At 32.8% G+C, this 24,653-nt stretch overlaps 1 protein-coding gene, 1 long non-coding RNA gene and 1 other non-coding gene across 4 annotated transcripts; 2 read left to right on the top strand and 1 right to left on the bottom strand.

The window, feature by feature from the left end:
• Positions 1–1,700: 1,700 nt before the first annotated feature.
• On the top strand, positions 1,701–1,772 carry TRNAT-CGU (transfer RNA threonine (anticodon CGU)). The gene has a single exon. It is a non-coding gene; the product is annotated as a tRNA-Thr (tRNA).
• Positions 1,773–3,903: 2,131 nt separating this feature from the next.
• Positions 3,904–8,683, top strand: LOC147411754 (uncharacterized). Its single transcript, XR_015181022.1, has 2 exons — positions 3,904–4,099; positions 8,423–8,683. It is a non-coding gene; the product is annotated as an uncharacterized LOC147411754 (long non-coding RNA).
• Positions 8,684–9,310: 627 nt separating this feature from the next.
• LOC147411753 (Protein kinase superfamily protein) lies at positions 9,311–22,888 on the bottom strand. 2 transcript variants are annotated; one of them, XM_086452056.1, is made up of 19 exons: positions 22,807–22,888; positions 22,654–22,697; positions 21,033–21,703; positions 20,280–20,423; positions 20,004–20,129; positions 19,213–19,300; positions 18,138–18,231; positions 17,429–17,522; positions 17,191–17,245; positions 16,926–17,017; positions 16,525–16,695; positions 15,881–15,937; positions 15,637–15,720; positions 14,676–14,760; positions 10,425–10,486; positions 10,260–10,334; positions 10,006–10,110; positions 9,663–9,804; positions 9,311–9,563 (listed from the first exon to the last, which is right to left on the bottom strand). In XM_086452056.1, exons 3-19 carry the CDS (start codon positions 21,687–21,689, stop codon positions 9,490–9,492), a joined length of 2,205 nt encoding a protein of 734 aa, XP_086308182.1. In that variant the 5' UTR covers positions 21,690–21,703; positions 22,654–22,697; positions 22,807–22,888; the 3' UTR covers positions 9,311–9,489. The 2 variants fall into 2 exon arrangements, with proteins under 2 accessions (XP_086308182.1, XP_086308192.1); XM_086452066.1 differs by lacking the exons at positions 22,654–22,697; positions 22,807–22,888 and adding an exon at positions 21,939–22,145.
• Between the last annotated feature and the right edge of the window lie 1,765 nt (positions 22,889–24,653).

Here is a 24,653-nt window from a genome sequence, read left to right as displayed (position 1 = left end):
GGACGGTTTTAGTGCTGCTATTGGCGCCTAACCTTTTACTTATTACTGGTTTTCAATGTTTTTCATGTTGGATTGTTGTAATTTGATAGAATTTTGGGAGAATGACTCTGAATGACTTTTGATTGAGAATATGCACTAAATAGTCCCCTAATAAAGAATATGAAATATTTACGTCTCACTTAATAAAATATTAGTCTATTAAGGATTTTTGAATTTTTCTTTTTAAGAAAAATACCTGAAATACTCTTTTAACAACTTGACAAAGTGTTTGTTCTAAAAATATAGGGAGTCAAATAAAAAACTTGACTAATTTATTTAATTATTAATATTTTTTTGAAAAATAATAAATAAATATTTTATTTATTAAAAACTAAAATCAATATAATTTTATTAAACTCATTTGTGTCGACTAATCGACTTGCTAATTTTTTAGTTGAATCAATTCGATGAACATTTAAGTTGAGTTTTAAAATTATGTTTTAATTATTTATGTATTTTAATAAATTTAATATACATAGACAAAATCAGTTTGATGATGATCATACTCATCTCCATCATCGTCATTGGTGTAGTCATCATCATCTATGTGATTTAAAGATTACTAGTTTTGATAAGAGAACTAAGTTTTTATTTATTTTTTAATTGATCTATAAGAGATTACCACAGTTAAGAGGCATGTCATTAATTATAAAACATAGGAGTAGCTCAAATATTCTCAAACAAACATGTTTCTTGAAACTACAAAAATCATTGAAAGGGTAATTATGATATTTTCACTTCAAAAATCATTTTTAGACTAATATTTAATAAATTAGGTACTAAAGAATCCATGTTTTTTTAGATGGATGTTTTGGTACATATTTTAAAATATATAGGTCTTTGCGATCATTGTCCCTAGAAAATTTTTAAGACTTTTTGTTGGTGAGTTGCTCATTTGAAAGGGGGCTTAGAAAAATTATCAGGGGTAGAGATGGATCAAAAAAATAATATTCAAGTTGAGTTTAGGGTGAACAATTGTAATTGGGGCCTGGGATGGGTTTTGCCCGGCCCAAGCATGTCTTGTTGCCATCCCTAAAGAGAGGGATGCGATGTTTGAACTTTGAACTGCAGTTAGAAATATTATTTTAAAGAGAAATGCTAAATGGACACTGTTTTTTGTCAACGCCCCAGATGTGTTGGCTCACAACACAACAAACATTTGACATGTGGCACAATGACATTAGAAATAGAGAGAGCTTCTCTCTCTTGCATGTGACCCACATATTTGTTTTTTTAAATTTCAAATCTTAAAAATAGTCGTTAGGCCCACATTGATTATCACATTGACAATCCAACAAACAAAGCCTTTTAGATTTTATGAAAATATTTATATTCAAAAAAAGAAATAAAAAAAAATATTATTTTTCAAGTTTGGTCTAAGGTATTGAAAATGAATGGGCACCGTACACCCAAATTTAAAAATAAAATTCAATGGTGAAAAATAACTATTTAAAAAAAAAAAATCATATAATTTTATCCTCTACAACTCCATTACATTGGATCATGCTTTTTAATGTCATAGGGTGATTAAATCATTATTTATTTAGTTTTTTTTCCACTATCGTTGGGAGAGAGAAAAGGGCGTCAAGGCGGTTGGCTAGCATGCATTTAGTATTACTTTATTTTAAATATATATTTAATGAGCTTTTAGACGAAATCTAGCTTCCATAGCATAGTGGTAGTGCGTTCGCTTCGTAAGCGAAAGGTCGCGAGTTCGATCCTCGCTGGGAGCTTTGAATTCATTTTGTTAAGAACTTGTCGTATTTTAATCCTCTTCAGATATGAAAAAACGTTTCGGCCAAAAGAGAAAGGCAAAAACACATGTAATTTTCGAATGTCTCTCAATAACTACATGCCTCTGTAACGGTTTAATAATAGAATCGATTAGCTATTCTAAAACTTAAAATCATAGTTTTAATAAAACTCAAGAGTGAATATGAATCACCCTTCCAGACCCAATATGACTTGTCCTGTATTTATAAAATCTCAGCAGAATTCATTCTACAAAAACAAAAAATTATTTTGAAAAGTGGACCTAGTTGATGGTTAGACCAAATAAGATGTTGTAATAAATTGGTTCAGCAAGTGAACTGCTAGTTTTTTTTTTGTTGAATCATCTTATTTAATCAATATATAATTTAGATGTTATTGAAATAAAGTTTACATATTTCTAAAATATTAAATAATAGAAGCTGATCGGACCAAATTGAATGATGATCCAGCGCTTCCAAATTGGCAATTTTTTGGTCAAATCATGGGTTTGTTTCTTTAAAAACATTGATAAGAACTTAGCAGAACCAACCAATTTTGATCCCCACACATGTATATAATCATTTTTCAAAATATGAGTTAGAAGTTTTGGATTGAGCTAATTTTTTGTGACGATGATCTTCTCATCATAGAGATCTTTCACACAAAAAATCAGCTTAATCCGAAATTTCTAACCCATATTTTGCAAAATGATTGTTTTTACATATGTTTTTATGTACATCCCTTGAACACTTCCATATATATATATATAAATGTTAGAGGTGGGGGGGGGGGGGGGTTGTCGGGTTCAAAAATTCAAAATCGTAGCCAAAGTATTTTGCCCTATGGGTTAAAGTTTTGGAATGAGTTGATTTTTTGTGAGGGTGATCTCTATGGTGAGGAGACCATCCTTACAAAAAATCATACCATTCAGAAAGTTCTAACCCTAGTTTATAAGTTGAAGAATTGTGAACCGTCAATTTTTACCATTCATTTGAAACTACTGTCTTGATGGGGTTAGAAGTTTTGGAATTTGCTGATTTTTTGTGAGGATGATATCTTAGTCGTATATTGTGCATCATACCTCATTTGATGTTAGACAATTCAAAACAACAGAAACTTATCATAAAAACAACTCAAAGAGGTAAATAATAAGGGCTTTAAATGTTGAGAGTCTTCTTTTGTATTTTACGAGTCAATTTATCATTTAGTCATGTAAGAAACTTCACTTGCAAAGCTTTGATTTATGAGTGCATGTAGCAATTAACAAGGCTGCTTTTATTGACAATAGTTGGAGGCCGATTTCTTATTTTTATTTTATTTTTTCCAAAATAAGGCTATTTACAAGGTTATGAAAACTAGTAACTGTCTAAAATGCCATTCAATTTATGGTAGATTTTATATAAGAACCATTAAAGAAAATAAAATTATGAAAGCTTTGATAAGGTCTAGCGCATTTTTTTTCAATAGGCTGTCACAATTAAAACTTTTGCCAAATATCTTCATATGAATTTTGATTGATTGACTTTAAACTCATTTAGGTGTTTTCTAGTTCTAGGTAGAGTTGAACAATGAATTAGTATTCATATATCACATGTACTTGGGATAAGGACCAACAATGACATTTTCTTTTTCTGTGATAGGTTAGGTTTGATGTTTTCACCGAATAAGTCTGTTTTCTCTCAAGTATAGTGATGTCCGCAATGTGGTATCTGAAAATATAGCATTTATTGAACTGAGGGTACGTTATTGACAATGAAGTATTTTGCATTTACGGTGACAATTGAAATTAAAGATTTGGTGGACCACCAAACCCTGGCTTTGTTATTTCCACGGTCACCTTTTCAGAATATTCATTACGCATGTTTGTTATAGTTGTCCATCTGTTATATACACATGTTCATTTTGATTGGATGTTTCATTTTTTATTTTTTTTTCAAAAACCAAAAAGATACTGAAACATTTGATATATTCAATTAACATTTAACTAAATCTTTCATAAGAGACCATGGTCAAGGGGCATATCATCACTTTGAAAAATAAGTGTGTCTGAAATATTTAACAAAACAAGAGGGCATTATCTTAAATGACTTAGTCTTCCATAAAAGACCAAGACCAAGACCAAGATCAAGGGCATGGATCAAGTTCATGCTTTGGTTTTTACGCCGAAAAAAGATTCTAGTCGCACAAATATAAAAAAGACGAAGAAAGAAAGAAGAAACAAATAAGAAAAGAAAGAGAGAAGAGGAGGAGGAGGAAGAAGAAGACTAATCTCAAACTTCTGGCGCAACTCTCAAGACCTACCACCAAGGTCCCTCTCATTCTCTCTTCGTGTGTGTTGGATTTGTGCTAAAATCACCAAAAACTTTCATTTTTCTAGGTTCCCCTTATTTCGTCTCGAAATTTGAAAACATTTCGGCTGAAACATTTTGAAATGGAAAGATATTTTGAGTCATGCCCAGTGTAGTATTAAATTTTGATATATTTTTATGAAATATCCGAAACTTATCTTATTTTCATAATTAAAGTTTAATGTGATATTTAATTGTTAATTTTTCTTATATTCCAGAAGAAATCACTGTTCATTTTGCCAAATATTTTGATGAACAATAAATTTAGACTAGAATAATCAAATTCGTGCATAAAAATATAAGATTTTGGCTATATATTTTTGATAAAGAGTAAAATTTGACATAATATTATAATCTATAAAATATTCCAAAAATATTTGTAAATTTATAAGAAATAATAAAGCTATAAATTGCACATAATATTCATTTATAGTAGAAATGGAGTGTGATTATTAGTTACGCATTAATGTATTATCTTATTTTGATGTATTATAAGAATATTAGCTACACATAGAGATCTAGTTGATTAGTTAAATCTATTAATAGATATTTAAAATGAAATATCATGATCCATAGATGTTGAAATTAGTAAAAGTTCATTTAAGTAATTACTTTACTTATTAAGATGTATTATTTATGTAATATTATTATCTTCTTATATATATGTAAAATGATTATATTTGGTCCTCGTTCTCTCAAATACTTGATGCATTGTACAATGAAGTATACTGATCTCAAGTTCTACAATTTGTATGGTTGTTTGTTATATTTTGATGGCTTATATATACATCATAGTTCACCTGTGCTATGGGGGCTTAGGGGTTAAAAAAGATAAAAGATAAAATAAAATTAGAAGGGTGTAATTAAAAAAATTTGGGGTTGAGAGAATTAAAGAGGAAAGATAATAAAATTAGAGAGGTATTATTGAAAAATGGAGAGAGAGAGTAAAGACAATAAAATTATAAAGGGAGTTGAAAAGCAAATAAAATGAAGTCATTGTAGTTGAATGAGATGTTTATCCCCCACAAGTGAATCCCACCCTTTGTATTTTAAGGTCAAATGGTAAGAAGAGGGAATATAGGAAAATTATAAAAGGTGAAGTGTAAAGAAAATAAAGTAGATCCTAGAAACTATAGTTTGATAGGAAGGTTAAATGGGTAAAAGACGAAAAATAATAAAGTGGGTTAAAATGGGGTAAATGAGAAAATATAGTGAAAAATAAAAGAAATAAAATGGGCCCTCCAAAATCGAAGCTTGATAGGAGGTTTATCCACACACACACAAAATTGGGCCCCACAGTTGTTATTAAAAAAAAATTAAGTTAAGAAGTAAAAAATAATAAAATAATAAAATGAGTTAAAGAGGAGATGTAAAAAGTAGAGGGAATGAAGATGAAAGACAAAAAAATGTGCAGGTCAATGAGATATTTATCCATAACTCAAAAAATACAAAACTATAACAACTCAGTTGTGTTTTATTATATAGATATACTAGGATTTGCCTGTGCCTGCGACTTGGACATACTCTTTCAGGTTAAGGGGGTACAAATGTAAAAAAATAAAGTTAGAGAGGTATAATTAAAATTTTATAAGGTTAAAAGGGTAAAAAAGAAAATATAAAAAAATAATAAGGGTTGAAGTGTAAAAAAAAATATAAAGTGAGTCCATAAAACTATAACTCGATGGGAGGATTAAGAGAACAAAAGTGAAAAAAATAAAGTTGAAATATTATTAAAGATCTTTTAGGTTAAAGGGATAAAAGATGAAAAATAATAAATTAAGTTAAAAAGGATAAAAGAGAAAATATAATAAAATTAGAAATAGTGAGGTGTAAAGAAAATAAAGTGAACCTCTATTGTTATTATTTAAATTTTTTAAGATTAAGAGATAAAACAAGTGAAAAATAATAAAATGAGTTAAAGATGTGATATAATAAAGTTAGAGGGAGTGAAGAAAAAAATTAAAAAGTGTAATGTAGGTCGATGAGACATTTGTCCAGTCATAAAATTATAGTTGAGGGGATGTTTATCCCACCTCCAAACACAAACTATAGCAACTCATTGTGTTATATTATATAGATATATTAATGTATGTTTATTTTATCATTTTCAATAATTTGAATGGAAATGATTAGTTGACTTCCTTAGACACTACATTCAACACTACGCTGATATAGTAGTGTGTACAGAACCATAGATGTTTTTTCCTTGAGATATAAGTAAAGAAATCAATAGTCTTGTTGTACATATTGCCACCTCAGAGCAGTGTCGAACACAACGTCCAAGGAAGTCAGTGTAGAACGACTCTTTTAAATATTTTCATTATAATTATAGCATTTATTATTTTTTTTTGAAAAGTGTATCAATTTCCACACAAACCAATACATTTGTACTTTCAAGTAGACAAAAAATAGACACAAAAACTATAATTTAATTTATACCAGGATGCCACTATTAAACATCCCTATATTTATGTTCTTTACTCTTAAATTTGGATATACATATACTAAAACAAGTCCTTTAAACACGTTAACACCAGATTTCCTGATAATTGATGGTCAAGTCCCAGTAGTTGATATAAGTAAGGACATATATGTATGAGAGGATTATGACTAATATGATATGATGTTAGTTAAAATTTTCAATTTTGATTGTAATTTTTTTTTTTTTTAAATCATCGTTTGTAAGATTTTGTCTGATTCCAATGAAGGGTGAAGTCCCCTTGACCTCAAATTTATCGATTAAAAAAAAAACTGTTCATGATCAAGAGTAAGCCATGCATTTCTATTATTTACAAATAATATAATGTTAATTAATAAAACTAGAGAGGGAACCAACATAAATTAAACCATATCTCCATAAACTAATTTAGAGATAAACGTTTTCGCAATAAGTATAATCAAGACAAAGATGTAGAATAATACTTTTAACAATTGCATTTATGAAAATAATTTAATCTTAGATAAATATTTCAAAGTATTATTATTACTTTAGTTTTTATATAAATAATATAAAGAGATTGGTCTTGATGCCAATCATAGTAAGCATTAGAACTAAATTGTTTTAGGGAGGTATGCTTTTAGAGTGTTATGTAAGTATTAAATTCAATTAGTTAGAATTAAAAAAAAGATAAAGTTAGAAACGAACACATTTACGAAAACATAAAAGTAGTATCAATAGTAGGTAAAGAAATAGAAAAATTATTTGAGGCAATTTGATAATTTGCAAAGAACATCAAGTACATTTCCATTTAGAGGGACAAAGGTGTAGATTTCTTCATAATTTTTTAGAAGTATTTTGAGGTAGTATTGGGAAATTAACATGGGTAGTAATATTTTTTTTTTAGAAACATCATAGATAACTACCAAGGACATATTTGGAACAAAATATAAGAGGTAATTAGTTATTTCTCTCTAAGCCAAACGGTATGTATCCCCTACGAAGGGACTCAAGAATGGTTAAGCAGGATTTCAATTTCTCGAATATTAGTAGGGTTGGTGGAAATCCTCAAAATATTTTTCTATTTAAAGACGGGTACTCTCTCTCTTGTTTTATGTTTTATTATGTTTTAGGACACGTGTTAGTTTTCTGATCATTTAATAGCTTAACACCCACATACACAGACACACTTACAGTAAGAGCAAATCCCTCTTTTTCCAACATGGGCTCAATCCGCATTTTGTCTTTGGGTTGTTGCCGTGATATAAGACCCTGTTTGTTTTGTAGATTTTTTAATAATAAATCAAATAAACACTCCCCCAAAAAATCTATTTTTGATATAGGAAGTTTTCTTAAAAGAAAAAAAATTCTTTTATATTTTTTAACAGTGTAAAATTGTCCAAAAAGTTTTCTTATTTTTTCACGGAGGGGAATGTATGAATTGAGAGTGGAAAATGATTTCCCTTGGAAAGTGCTATATTTATGCATTTTTCCTTGAATTCATTTTTCTACTAAAAGTAATTTTCTACATCAAGAAGGAATGGATTTCCATTCTCGGAAAATGGTTCTTCTCTCATTTTCCTATGACCATTTTCCCAAGGAATTCATATCAGAACTCTCTAGGTTGATTGAAATATTTTCAAGCATTTTTTTTTTTTAATGTTATGGGCCTAAATTTCACAAAGCCTATGATTGAAAACAGTTATTGAATCGAATGGCTTGAAATCAACAAGAGGAGATGATGATTGAATGAATATCTAGTGATCATGATCCATAGTATTGATTAATATTTTACAATCTGACACACACGTCTCTAACGTAACACATGTGATCTGAGTGTGAGCAGATGATTGAATGGCGATGGGGCTTGGGTTCGATATTGGCGATGGCGATAGTTACTGCTTTAATTGTCTTCCTGCCGTTGGTCATGCCGCCGGGTCCACCACCACCTCCTCCTGCCTACATATTTCTGATCTTCCCAGTGTTGACGGTGGTCATCCTACTCATGCTTTCTAAATGAAATTTGTAGTGTCATGGTCCTTTGATGCACATGTTGGGCTTGGGGTTGGGGGAGGTTTATATTTTAATAAATGAATTTATCATGCCATTAGTTTGACAAATATGATATCAGTGTGGTTGGATTTAGGGTGACACAGATACTAAATAGATTGTTAACTAACGAATGTTGGGCATAGTGGGGCCAGGGCTCTCTAAAAAAAAAAGGAGTTATCTTGAGTGTTGGCTATAAGGATTTATCCCGGCTTACCTGGTATGTGTGGTTTACGGGATATTGCATATGTACCTGGGGGATTTGGGCGAGATGTTGCTTTAATTGGCCAGTTGCCTCACCCCCTAGTTGGACTCGTGCCTACAGGTCCAGACGCCCTCATCATATGAAAAAAAAAAAAAAGGATCGACAGATTGTTGTTGGTTAAGTTTAGAGAATTTGGGTGATTAATTAGATCTTTTTTTGGAGTTGAACATCCTTTTCCGAAGAACAAGATCAAACATGAAAGGTTGCACACCTGTCCACATGCAAAACCTGAAGAAAAACCTCGTCCACATGCATGTATTGATGAGTATAAATGTGAAGGGGCAAAAAAAATGTGGGTTTGGTTGTAGGTCATGAAATTATCACGCCTATGTGATCGTACATTCTATGCCTTCATTTAAGTGTTCATCGCATCTTTTGGAAGGGTAAGTGACCCTAAAATAAAATAGGGGAGAGGGGGGAGAAAAAAAAAATCTTCTATTCGAATTAATCTTTTATTTTTTACAATTATAATTACAATTACAATTTGGAAGGCGGGAGATGTTTTCCATTTAAGCATGGTGCGTGTACATGGCACGCACACACAAAATTATACAAATGAATAGCTGAAACTGGGAGATTTATTACCCATTCAACTAGAATCAGATCATTTTCTCAATTTTTTCGAGTGTCTTCATCCGTTGCATAGATCTAATAAACAATGTCAAGAAAACACCTGCATCATTTCCCATTGTATTAGGTTTAGTACTACGTTTAGAGTTGAAAGTTCAAATAACTAGAAATCACAATAGTCTGAAAATATTTTGCCACTTACTAGCCCCGATGAACGATCCATTTGCAATAACTTGGTTGCCTTGGCCACTGCACGTGACTCCAATGTTCAGCAGAGTCCCTCCCAAGACTGTATACATAGTGGCCATTTGAAGTATGGTTGCCTTCCGGGCTGCTCTTTCCGACTGGTGAATGAAGTTTTAGCAATTTTAAGTATTAAATATTAAATATTAAACAAAAATAAGGAAAAGAAAAAAACTACAGGAAAATGACCGAGCTTGCCTTTGGGGGGTTAAGGCTTCAATGATGATGATTTGTAATTATTTATCTTTTATTATCACAAACGGTATGGTAGAAATTTTAAGAGAAGGGGTGGGGGATCTAACCTCAAGTACCCTGACTCGGAGTTTCAAATCTCCTGACTCAAGTTGTTTCACGAACTCCTCTATGCGCTGAACTCTGTATGGCATTGAGATGGTAGAGGTTCTTGCCTGCAATTTTTGGCCCAAACATATTAAACAAAACATTATATATTTCTTTTGTCAATATACAAGCAGCAATACTTGTGTGGCAGTTTATTACAACCCATGCAACATGACTTTGACAGAAACAAAATAGAGAGAATGGCGTTGGAACATACATCATTGGCTTGTTTTCTTATCTCACTCACAAGTTGTGTTCCACTGCGTCGCTGCTGTCTTACATCTAATAACTCCTGAAAATTGTTTGGAATATAAGATATCAACAGTTATTTGTTATCGGGATCATTGAAATTTGCAAGTAGATGATGTTAACAGACACATACTTGTGCATAAGGGGCAGCAATCTTCACAAATGAAAAATCTGGATCTAGCGTGTAACCAATACCTGTAAGAGAGCAAAGAGCAGCACCATCAGAAAAGGATGACAAATACAGTAGTCATCATGTTATGAAATCAGGTGGCTAGCACACATTTTAAAGTTTGAACACATTACATTCCCAAGAGATCCTTTAATATGCCCATCACATCTGTAGTGAAACGACAACATATCGAGGCCATTCCACTACATAGTGACATTTATCCAAACCCGAAACTGTCAGCCGCATCTACCGAATGAGATACACCTCAAACATACATAATTAAGTTTGAGCTAGTATATGAACCAGCATAGTGCATGTACTGTTCTTTAACCAGCAAAAAATCTGAGCTTTCTTATGCTAAACAAGGAATCAAAACGATGAGAAAGGCCAAAATTAACATGCCTAGAGGTAGTAACAAAACCCAAGTAGTGAGGATAAGATGCAGATGATCTTAGGTTACAGATAAGGGTTTACCACAAATAGAGTAATGGATTCCTTGGGACAATACCCTTAGGCCCTGCTTGGTATGCAGCAAATCATTTGCAAATGCAGATAATTTTCTGAAATTAATTTTACTAGTGCTTGGTTACACAATGCAAAAAATTTGAATGGATCACCTAAATTCTTAAGAAATTTCAGCAAATGAATTGTGGCACAATAAGTACCTTAAATCATTTGCAAAATCAAAATCAAAATTTTATTGCAAAGGTCAACCAATCACAAAAAAAGATTCACAAGAGAGTTCCCATTGGTTACCAAGCAATAGCAAATCATTAGGGGACCATCCAGCTTTTCCCAATTGAGATTCCCTATTCTTCTCTCTATATTACCCACTTGTGGGCAAGGGCTTCACAGACAGAAAAAGGGCACAAAGCACAGTTGTCTTCCTTCTTTGTGTTTCTTGATAGACCTACCTATATGAGTTGGGAAGTGGATCCGCATTCTATGAGAATCAAAACTAATTTTTAGAGCACTCGTGAAGACAATACACAGGTTGATAAAGTCTTTCATTGAGCAGTGTGGTGTGCTTGTTGTATCAAAGCTCAATTCTCTTCACTAAATTCTGTTTGTGTTTTTTACTCTCAATCTCATCAACTCACATCAGTGGATCTCGCTACGATCCTTGTATAATTGATTATGTATATTATGCTCTTCATACTTCAATTTTTTTATATTGAAGGTTACATATTAGGTTCAAAATAATGGAATATTAATAGAAAAATATTTGATAAGTTATGAAATATTTTGTTCAATCTATGATACATGTAGACATGAGATGCTCATTATAGAACCTCAATGCCATGTTGTTTGGAGTCGCCACCATTTTTTTTTTGGAAATAGGTTTGAATGGGCACCCGAAATGATTTTGAAATTGATTTTATCATTGAAGTGACTCTTGTATATGGAAAAAGGCATGCTCCACCTAAAATCTAAGTAAGGAGGTCCGGGTAGAGGATGGGGAAGGTGTTAGGCACCCTATCCTCTCCACCATAGGTGGTTTACCTTTGAAACTTGACCAATCTTTTGAAAAATTTAAGAAAGTCAAAAATGCATGTTTACAGGTGGTGTGTGTAATAAGTGAAAATGTTCCCTTAAAAAGGGTTTGATGTCAATGTGAGACATTAGAGACATTTTATGAAAAATGATGACCCATATAGCTTACATTATTTTTATGAATATGAATATTGGTTTTGACTTTTTAAAGAGATTCCATGATGGAGTTTCCTTAATGTCACAACCTTAATGCATGTATGCAAGGTTAGGAACTTAGTGTTTCAACCCAACAAAAGGGTGACACATTTCTTCATCATTGCCAAGCATATGCAAGTAGGTGTATAGTGTACAATGTGATGCATAAGATATATTATAGGGGGAAAAAGACTTCAACCCCTACCCTTTTGGCCTATCCAAAGTCTAACTTACCGGAGGTGGGAGAGTGTGTGCATTACATCCTAAAAGCATTCTAGAACATAAAATAAATAGAGGGTTAGGAGTAGAAGATGCAAGTGCTTAAAATAAAAATCATAGTCTATACCCATCTTGTCCTTTGATGTTCATGAATGATACTATTGAGTCCTGAAAAAAATAGCTTGAAGGTTGGGAGTTTTAGTTGAGGGTAGAAGGTTAAAGAAGATGAATGTTGTTGGTTGAGAGTAGAGAGATGGATAAGAGTTCTTGAAGTAAGGGTTGAGTTAAGAGAGGGTTGGAGAGGTAGAGTAGGGATTTTGGTAGAGTTTTAGGTTGAGAGATGGGGACTTAAGAGAATGAATTGCTCATAGGAAATGAAGCTATTTATAGAGTTTTGAGAGAACTTTTGGGGGTAAAGTTGTCCAACCCTAAAAACAAAGAGAATAGACATGAAGTTTTGGTTGTTTGTTTTTGAATTTTTCATTTTTATGAGAGTAAAGGTGGAATTTGTGAGAAGAAACCCTAAAAACATTTTTGATTTTTGGTTTTTTAGTAAATAGAGGTGAGAGAACAAAAGTGTTTTTTGACGGGTGAGTAGGGGAGTGACATATGTAAAGATGGAGTGGTATGTAAAAAAGTAGACCTTGGTTTATTTGTAAATAACTTATAAAGCAAGGGGTAGATGTATATTTTTGAAATAGATTAATAGGAGAGCTCCATGTATGTACTTAAAGATTCCTACATTTTGGGGGTAGGATTGGAAGTTCTCCCAACTTTAGGAATTTTTACCAAAGACCAAAGTGCCTTTTTGGTTTGACCATACTTTTTGAGAAGGACATTCTTGGGATTTCTCAAGGGAGTTAACTCTCCAATTAGGATGGAGCATTGGGTGTTAGGGCTTATGAGAGACTAACATGTGTCCTTTCTTGAGGGAGTTGTAAGACCATGGATTTAGAATGGGCTTAGTATAGGCTTAGAATGGGTTTGGCATTGGATTTTGATTTTGGACTTGGGTTATGAGCTTAGGATGGTTTAGGTTTGGGTATTTGGACAAGGCTTGAATGTGGACTTGGTAGTGGGTTAAGATATGGATAATGGATTGATTAATAGAAAGGGGGTTTGGATTAGGGAGCGTGTATGAGATTGGGTTGGTCCATGGATTCGGAGAAATGGGTTAGGAAAGTGGGTATGAAATTAGATTGGATTAGGGACAAGGTTTGGGTATGCAAAACAATATGAGATGATGCATGTATGCATATATGTATGAAGAAGTGTGTCAAATGACAATTATTATGCAATGTGGGCCCGTTGAAGAGTTTTAAGTTCTTAATTGAAATCAACTTGAGAAAATTTGGACTTTTCTAATGGGTTCGTGCAAATTGGATTGTCTATAATACATAAAAAACAAGAATGAATTATTAATAGAATATAATTTGACAAATAACAAAATCTCTAGAATTATGTAAAAAAAAATAAATCATTAATTCATTAATAGAAAATGATCTTGAAGCTGTAATATATTTTGAAATAACGCAAGAACATATGAATTATTAATAAAAAAGAGTTGACCATTTGAGTTACACGACGTGTAATAAAAAAATGGAAACTTGTTGTAAGTTTCATGTTTGGTTTGATGTATAATACAAATGAAAAATAAAATGAATTATTAATAGAAAATGATTTGATAAGTTCAATGCATTTATTGAGCTTTTTGGGTATCTCTTTTTGATATTTTAGTCATTTCTTGTTATTCCATGTGTTTGCACTTGTCAGAGAAATCTTGATCATTGTTCACGGCATTTCACATTCAAGAGACTGAGTTCGTGTCACTTGGTTGCAAGTGAAAGACACGTCTGTCTCCTTCGGAGCGGTGACTGCAGCAGTCTCAGAAAAGAAGGGGCAATGACATGAAGCTCCCGCTGGTCCTCGTCTTCAGGAACAAAATAGTAAACTTTACTGACAGATGGCATATGTGGCATAGTAACAGTTCTAGAGGCAATAGAGGGCTCCAGAGAGTGGGCTTGAATGTTCCACTTAACTGTTGAGTTACCTTCTTTTTTCTTTTTTCAATTGATATTTCTCATAATATAACTCTCCATTTTAACTTACTTCTGGTTGTTGTTTGAGTAGTGTAGTTGTGTCTCTGTGTTTCAATCCCTTTATCTGAAGTGGGAGGTTAATAGAAAGTTTGGGTTCCCATATTTTTTGTGACAAGTGCTGTGTGCATGCATGCATGTGGGTGTGTGTCATTGGTAATCATGAATGCAAATCAATGCCAAAGCCACAGCTATGAAAGTAAGAGTGCACCTTCGAGAGTTGAAAATGCCCTCATGACAAAAGTAAAAGTGGATGGGAAGCGGAATGGCTGATCCGTTGCTATTGCAAATAAATCCTGCAAAGAAAGCCCAAATTTTACCAGCAATGCAGTTTTATAGTAGCGAGTAATTTACAAAGAAAAGTACGACACAATATTTTCATATACAATAGAGTGATCAACTAACTTAATATATATTTATGAGAGGGAACACAATCATACAGCTATAGTTGTTTTTAATAATTTAAAAGTGTAAGGAAAATGAAACTCACCAACCCTTGTTTAGAAATCATCTGTTGTTAAAGTTATTAAAATAAAGGGTAACAGCACCATACATGTCAGGATGTATACAAGCCAAAACCCGAAGAGTTTCATGTAGGTGTTACATAGAGGATAATCAGGAATATAGTATGTGTTTCATGCTCTTTACCATGTTCAAGGCAACACATAAATAACAGAGGATGAGTTTGAGTGATTTCCTAAATAGCGCATTCTCATGTTTTTAATGTGCTCCTTATTAAACCCATCAAGAAGGAAGGTTGAAAAAATATTCACCACCAAAGAAGTATTTAGTTATTACAATATTTTAATCTCCTTTCTCTCTGTTTTATAATTCCTTAATACTAATGGAACAATAATAGAGTAAATCATTTGAGATCCTCGTCCTTCCAATGCGATATTATAAGCAAACAAGCCATCAAAATATTTATTGATCATCTCACGAGAGTGGTCCTTATTAATCCAATTAAATCAAGTTTAACACCCTAGTCTTTCTAAGTTACAAATCGCCAGTCAATCTAAATGGCACTTATAAGGGAAAACATAAAGAAAAAGAATGAGCAAATTCAGTCCTGATCCATTGTTGATGAAGTATATGTTAATACCTCCTTGCTATAATTTTCAAATAATTGCACAATTAATTTCTTCTGGACTTCCAATCAAATCTTTGCATACCTCACCAATCGCAGCCAAAGTCTGCTGCTGATCTGGTGACTGACTTAGTAAATTGTCCAAGAAAAATTGCACTGATCTCCTCACCTAAACATACAAGAACAAAATTTCAGAGATGGAAACTAAGTTCTCAAAATAACCATAAGTGATTTAGCAAACTGGACAAACTAATCACATCTCTTATAGTGAGATAAAATTGTTATTTATTAAACATAATGGGTGCATCATCCAAAAATAATGACATTACCGACGAAAGGTCTCCAGTGGGTTGGAGTGCTTCGAGATCTATTAGGCATTGTATAACCTGCACATTAGCAGCTTGTTACCCAAAGTCAGCAGTCAGACCATTTCAATTAGATGCAATTGGTGGGTGATTGATGCAAATGGCATTTCAAGGAATGTTGTTGTAGATGTGTTCATTTTTCCATAGATATATGCTGGAAAGAGAAAATAATGATCTTCAAATGAGAGAAGAGTCTTATAATGCAACCTACAATAATTCTTAGGTTGGAATATCAAAGAAAACGACTATAGTGCATATAAAAAGACACTGATCTATTATCAAATTTACAGACTCTTTCAATAGACGCCAAGGACTGTCTACCACCAGTTGCATATCAATATATAGTGTACACACAGGGAAAATAAATTGGCTCAGTTGCTAGAAGCCAACAAATCGGCTCAGTTACCTCTGGTAAGAGTGGCATTTAACTGTTAAACATCACTATTTTTGCAGGTAAGTTCTGCATATTGCAGATCTTAGTCCTGAACCAAGTAGGTAATTTAAGCCAGATATAGGTGGACAACATACACATCCACTGACAATGTCCTACAAGAAATTCTTGTGTAAAACACATGAAATGGGGTTACATTAAGGGGTAAAAAGACTACCTTTTTTGCATCTTTTTCATATACAGCATAGAACAGTTCGAGCAATCTCTCCTGCGTGAAGGATTTTATGTTTCCCATCATACCAAAGTCATAGTAAATGAGGGCCCCATCCACGTCAATAGCAAGATTACCAGGATGAGGATCAGCATGAAAGAAGCCGGTTTTCAGTATCTTAATCAACACCAAAAAACACCGTGTCAATGAAACATAATGCATGCCTGGTGAATTATTTGATCATAAAAATAAATAAATAATAGAACTTATAGATGACAGATTTTAGATGTATGGTACTCTAATCAGAGTTCCACATCTGTTTAAGAATAGAGTAGCCTACTAGTCTTTCATACTATGTCAGCAAATGGGTTGATTTTACTGAAATAAGCAAGGATAAGGTTCGTAACCTGAATCAAGTATGCTTCAATAGCACGTGAAGAAATTAGAGAGCGATCATAGCCCTTTGCGTCTATCACATCCAAATTGTTTATCTTAACGCCTGTTCACACGATTTTCAATATGAAATCAACTTTTAACAGCACAATTAATGTGGCAACTTTTTTTTTTTTTGGAAGGTTATTAATGGGGCAACTTTTTGAACTAAAAATATGTAGTTATGATAACAAAAAATATCAACTTGAACAATACCAAAGACATAGTTTAGGCATAAACCTGGAACATACTCCAATGTCAACGCCTTTTTGCCAGTATAATCCCAGAAGACCAGCTACAAGGGCAAAAAGAAAATCTTCCATAAGAATCAGCAAGTGTTTAAAACTAAAAGTTTTTTTTTCACTATCAAGTCCATTATTTTTGTGGAATTATAACCCCAATAAATAGTTAGAAAGAGTAAATTGAAAAAAAAGCACAACTGATTTAAGCAATTGAGTTCTTGTAGCAAGAAACATACAGGTACACGGACCCACTTTATATTACGAAAATCCCGGCGGAATTTATCAGCATTTTTCCCTTCATTTATGTAATCAATTTCCTGATACAAAATCCTGCGAAGGAATACGATAGTGATCAATATAGTGAGAAATATATCTCATAATTCACATGAAAAACACTTTTTTCTCTAAAAATCACTAGTAACCTGAAATTGAAACCCATCTAAAATGGCAAGCATAAAATCTAGTGGGTAGAAGAAGGGCACAATTATTGACTTATAACATATTTCGTGTTTCATTTCAAGCATAAACTTGTGCTTAGTGTAGGTATATCGGGGAAGTAATCACGATCAGATGATCTAGGAACCTGGGTTGTGATAGTCAAAATGATCAGTGATTTTAGTCTTCTGAAGATCCTTCTACAAAGATCCATTTTTTTTAAAATCTTTTTGGATTAAGTTCAATCCTACATTTATTTCTACTGTCTGTTTTTAGTTGTCATGGTATGATCTCTTTGCTCATTTTGTGTCTGTATATTCTTTCATTAGAGCTGCGTTGATTTCCAGGGTTAAGGTTTCTTATGTTTTGAGTCCTCCCCATCCACACACGCAATACCCTACCTTCTTTTACATTTTGTTCTTATGTCTAATAAACTAGTACAATTGCTCCCAACTAGGATGGGGTATCACGAGTAACAAAATAAACAACTGATGGATGCTTACTACTTACGTAGAACATTCTTCATATATACCAATCCAGTCCCTTGTAGGACCTCCCATAGTCTCACTTCTCTGAAAATACTCTGCAATTAGCTTTAAATTTCCTGGAAGAAGGAGCATAATTACTGAGATAATCCAAGAGGAGGATTGTCAATGAAAATATATAAAACTCTAATCCATGGTGTAAATATGAAAAGCATGTTCTCTAATCATATTTATAAGCTCCCAATCATTGTCAAGAAGTCAGAATACAGGTTTAAAATGGCAGGGGAAAACTTCGAAAAAAGGGAAAAGAAATGAGAAAAAATGATAAATATAAAAATTATAAAGATGCTACATGTATATATATACATGATATATTTATTCGAATTTTGGATATATTTTATAGCAAAAAAACACTATTGAATATCTATAGATGATACCAATATACAATTTTAAGCCCTCTAAAAAAATGGAAGGAATGTGTATTAATCTTTTAACTTTGTGACAGGAACAGTGCCCGCTCATCTGTCGGGCGATCAGATGCCACTACCTCCAAAAGAGTTATTTCTGATTGATGCTTTTAGGGGGTTAAACAACATACTGGTATGTTTTACTTTGTTAATGTGTAAAGGAAAAAACCTTTGTAGCTGTGGAAATGTCCTTGCGCTTTCTAATCTGAAACTAAAATGTTCTTATAAACTGTAAGAGAATGTGACAACAAGCTTAGAAAAAACAGGTGAAGCGTAATAAGCATACTAATTTTTAAAGAAACACAAACCCGAAGAAAAGATAACAGATAGTAAGTGATTGCAAAGAATTTAATTTTATAAGAAAATAATATTTGGAGATTCGAGGAAGAAAACTATAGAATGATGGGGCACCAAGTAAAGAAACAATCATGACACTGAAGGCTTTGCTGTATTTGCACCTATTTTGCACAAAAGGGTGAAGATGAACAAATCCAACTCTATCATGCATTGGAACCTAGTAAAAGCAGACAAAATAATGGTGTGGAACCATACAATGAACTAAGTTTTTTTTTTTTCATATTTAATCTAAAACAAACCATGTTCACCAATGTGAAAGGAATGGACATTACTTACGTAAATCAATGTCAAAAAGTTTCTTCAGTCCAGGCCTTTGAACTTTCACAACCACTTTCTCTCCATTATGTAGAATAGCTCGATGTACCTAAAGGAAAAAAATTCTTAAAATCTGAATTAGAAAAAGGATCATAAAACTCCTCAAAACAAATCAATGGAAAAAACTAGCCAGAGAAAAAACACAGATTGAATGGAGAAAACAAATCAATGGAAAAAACTAGCCAGAGAAAAAACATAAGATGTTAAAATAGCAAAGTACAAGTGAAAATTGTAAAAGGTTCTGTTAGAGCAAAACCACAGATTGAAGTATAAAATATGAAATGGGATCAAACAAAAAGGAAGAAATAGTATGAACTGCAATTGTTCTCCCTGCTCTCTCCATTGTCTTGGTAAGGACATATCTTTGGCACACAATTTTTCTCTCCTTTACATATAATATCGTAAACATCTATATTTCTGTTTTGTGATGACCTTTCTTTTTAACTTAAAAGTAAATTCTATAAGGACTTCATAGTAGGTTGTAGCTACTAAAGAGATAAACATGCATGCAAGCCAAGGTTATTTTAGCTACAAACCTAGTAGTTGCTTAGTATTTTATTAACAATAAAAGAATGCACAACTTGGGATGGTACTAAATTCAATAAAAACAATTAATATTCAACAAATATGAGCAAGCACACCTCAAGTACATATTCTATAAGGCTTTAAGCATGGAAAAGAGAACAAAATTTTCTTAATTTCAACTTTTGGAACAATATAAATGAATTGACATTAAAAAGTGGAGAAAACACCTGACCAAGACTAGCTGCAGCTATAGGCCGGTCTTCGAACTCCTTAAACAATACATCAACTGGAGCTCCCAATTCATTCTCTATAAAATCTCTGGCTTTCTTTGGTGAAAATGCAGGAACTCTATCCTGAATTATATTAAGAATCATATAAATTGTAGTAAATTTATGCTTTATCATCAAACTCAAGACTTCTCATAATTGCAGCTTTCTCCTCGTCCAGGAGGACAATAAAAAAGGGAAATAAATTACACAAGAAAATGTCAAGAAGATGATTACCTGCAACTTGGCAAGTTCATCGACAAACTCTCGCGGGAACAAATCAGACCTTGTTGAGGATAACTGTCCAAGTTTGATAAAAGTTGGTCCAAGCTGCAGTACACATTCTCGTAACCATGAAGCAGTTTTCTTCCTTCTAATTTTCTGGACAGCAAAAAACTCATGAATATTAAAAGCAAAATTAAAAACACCTGTACTACTAAGAAAGTCATGGTGACCTATCTGAAGATGACATTAGTAGAAAAAATAAACATCTTCTTATCACTTTTGAGGGCACGGGGTCAAGTTGTTAACCAACCAACTATTCCAAAAGACCAATCTGTTGGAGAGGGGGAGAACTATGAATATAAGAGGGTCACAGGACTTAACTGGGGTATGACACACCCAAGAGTGGAGGAAAATATACACTCAACACTCCCCCTTACCCATAAGGAAGGAAAGAATCAAACCCGTGAACTATATGAACCTTGCGCTTTGATACCAACTTGAAAAATTGGAAATTCTGCTTAGTTAGGGCATTGCCCCAACTAGCTTTTGTATTAAGGAAAAGGAGAGAGATTACAATATTTACTAGTATACCCTCATACACTACAAACACCAAAACTGATACAAACACAGACCCATAAACACCTAGCAACACAAGTCCGGCTTATCCACCAGAAAATAAATAAAAATAAAGATCTTATAATCACTACTAAGAAGACTACCAAATTATCTCAGGGAAAATACACAAAGCAGGTTGCCAAAACTCACCTGCTTATCTTCTGTGAAGCCTCCAATATATGCCCATTTCGCATTATCCAGAAGAACGCGAACACGGAAAGAAATAAAAAAGGACCACACATCAACAGTCCTTTGCCAAAAATTATAGTTTTCATTAGCCCAGCTGAAACCTTCATCTGAGGGTAAAACTTTTAGCTCGTCTATAAACGGAAGCTCTTTAGAGTATCCAATTTTCTGGGTCTTTACTAGAGAGGGAGCAATACTTCTTTTAACTAATGTTGCTCCATTAACAACTTGCCGCGAACCATTCACAATAGCTCCTTTATTAATGGAAGAGCTCTTGCTTTTCATTTCTTCCTTTGAGGGTACCATTTTAGTGGCTCGTCCATTAGTAACTCTCTTTCCTTTGTTTGCAGTAAGGCTCTTGCTTCTCATTACATCTTTTATGGGTACCATTTTAGTAGCTTTTCCATTAATTAACTTCTCAGAGGATTCTGTGTTCTGCAATTTTATCTGAAACCTCAAACTTCTATTAGGTGTGGGAAAATCATAAGGTTGTGTGCTAAACCTCTGTGATATCTGATCAGAAATTGAGCCAGAGAAGCTGAGATTGTCTATTGTTCTTCCTTGACCATTCAACTCAACATTGGGGCAATAACAGCCATGTGAAGCTAGTATTGCTGCCATTAGAGATCAAGGTCCTGCAGATAAAACATACCCAACAAAAAATCAGTAATTAGAGAAAAAATTATAGTCATAAAAGGCAGTCCTGAACTATTAAATATAAAATTTGGTCAATGATCCCAACAATCAAAATTTTCTGTTCTTTAAATTGAATGGCACTTGTCAGAACATTTGCTTAGACTGCAAAGATTCAGAGAGGCTTCTTCATTAAATAAAGATTATAATCCTCAACAAGAACTTAGAAATCATTACTTTCTGTTTAAAATTGGCTCAGAATTTAAATTGATAATGAAGAACCTGCCAACAGCAAACAATACCCAAGACTCCCAACACTAAATTCTTCAAACTGTTAGCAAAGTTCATTTATATCTGTCATCAAATCCATAAAAGAGTGAAACATGGCCACAATATTGATAAGAGATCCACAAGCTTGGTGTCTAAAAATTAATATCATATTCCACGTATAGGAATCATTAATTGGCATACAAAGACTGTAAGAACTTGAATAATTCATAAATTCAAGTAAAACCCTAATCAAATATTCAAATAGTCACCAGGTTCTAGCTCAGCTGAATTCCACATGATATGCAGTTTGTAACATAAATTACTTTACAAAATCAATTTGCAGTTTGTGGGAGGATTGAAATGAGACGCAATTTTGAAATACGAACGTATCTACCAAAACTGCCAATAAATTGTGAGTGAGATCAATAGACACTCGATATTAATCTTGAAACAGAAGAAATTGCAATCAGAAATCAATTATAGAATGGAGAATTGCTAAATAAAAATAAAAATTGATTTTTGATCCTTTAACTAAATAAGAAGTCCAATCGAATCATGCAAAAGCAAAATTTTAACAGTTTTTTTTCTTTTAAATCAAAAGGAGAATCTTGAACTTTACAATTCGAATTATTCGAATCTCAATCCATTAAACAATCAAAGATTTATGAGCTGGAACACTTACAGAGTGAAAACTTCAAAAGCTTCAGCTCTGCAAGAAGACTTCAACTACAAGCGTAGAAAGAAATTCGATCGAATTAAATAGGTTTTTTTTTCCCTTTATTCAAGAAATTATCGTAATCTGAATCTGAAGTAATAAAAATCGAAAGAGACTCACTCGAAGTGAAAGATGCGGAGAAATTCACGGAAGCAGAGACTGATTGAAATACTAAATATGGTATGAATTTTTTGTTGTCCAAGGCTTTAAGTAAACGACAAGAAAGGAGGAGTATCTTCAAGAGTTGAACTACTAACCGTTCAGTTGTTTGGTTGCGTGCTGTACACCTCCTTCGCTCTTGATTCTGATTTTTTTACTAACGTGCGCTGGGGAGCACGCGAACAGCACCCTTAACCAAATTCCCAGTTCTCTGTTGGTCTTATTCTTTTATTTATTTATTTTGGCGGGAAGTCAGCATGTTATGTCGTGGCACGCTCTCAGTCGGTCTTTCGATGGGGGCGGTATAAACTACGAGAATAAAATCCAAAAGATAGGGTTTTTTCTAGCCTCAACTCACGGTTCAGGCTATCCATCAACATGGCCGTTGGAGATCGTAGGGATTCTCATGCGAACATATCCCTAGGAGAACAAAATTAATCTCTAGAAATTTTGCATTTTTTTTATATCACGGTGCTGTTTGCAATCTTAATAGCATTTCAAATCTTACAGTCGTTGGGCCCACACGGATTACCATATTGGTAATACAATACAACTCAAAAAAAATGTTGAATACAAATCTTACAGTTGTTGGGCCCACACGGATTACCATATTGGTAATTCAATACAACTCATAAACAAAATTTATTTTGAACTTCATCCAAAATGTTGAAGACAAATGCTACAGTCATTTGGGCCACATGGATTACCATATTGGTAAATACAATATAACTCATAAAAAAAAATTATTTTGAATTTCATCCAAAATGTTGAACATGGATGATCGTTGAGCTCCCAAATTTAAAATTAATTTAAATTTTAGTGATAGAAATAACTTCTTTTTTATTATTTTTTTAATCAAAATTCTTAAAGTTGTCATCTATATCCTTCTGGCATTGAATCATTTTTTTGGATGCTACAATGAGAATTCACGACCCTTAGTAAGATTTGAAATCTTGCTGAATTAGTCAAATAGCATGATTCAAAAAAAGAAAAAAAAGAAAAAAAAACCCACCTAAGGTTAGTTGAGTTGGTAAAATTGATTGGGTTTGATCCCCAAGTCATGCCTTCGAATTTCTATATGTCATTCTAATAAAAAAAATGATTATTTAATGTTATAAGCATGTTGGGTGGGATGGCACTTGTGACCTGCCAAAGTAAAAAAAAAAGAAGCATAACTCAAAATGTCTCTCTAGGAGAAAGTGTGTATTAATCCTTACAACATTGGAGTTGATATTTAGGAATTCTATGCTTTTCTTCAAATCCCAATGGTCATGTTGATGGACAATCTCGACCGTGGCACGTGTAATCAAGAATTATCAGTGGTGCCACATCACCTCAAATATTTTTTCTAATATTAGTCTCACTGGCCTATCCTTTAGGTTATTATACTATAGTTATCCCTAATTCCAATATAGTCACAAATATTATTATTTTTATTTTTATAATTTTGAGTTCATAAAGATTCAAGATTTGTTTATGAAAGCAGGAAAATTTAAAAAGAGAAAAACACTAAACAGGTTAGATAGTGTGGGAGTATCAAATTACCACCCAATCATAATTAAACACTAAATAGTGGTGGTGAAGGATGAACAATTAGTTGTACCAGACACAACAGGTACGCAGGTGGGACCATGGTTTCAAAACTCGGTTAGGTGTCTCATCTCGTTCATGGACGAGACGGATTTGTCACGGATGAGACGATCCATTTAACTCAGTTTACATTGATTGATTTATATATATTTAAATTAAAATCATTATAATATTTTAAATAAAATAAGATAGATTAGAAAATATTTAGTGATAAAATC

Source organism: Akebia trifoliata, chromosome 1 (assembly GCF_017979445.1).
Source record: "Akebia trifoliata isolate Shusen 1 chromosome 1, ASM1797944v1, whole genome shotgun sequence".
Classification (NCBI taxonomy): domain Eukaryota; kingdom Viridiplantae; phylum Streptophyta; class Magnoliopsida; order Ranunculales; family Lardizabalaceae; genus Akebia; species Akebia trifoliata.
The sequence above is the reverse complement of the archived record's forward strand: the minus strand, read 5'-3'. Positions and strand labels throughout refer to the sequence as shown.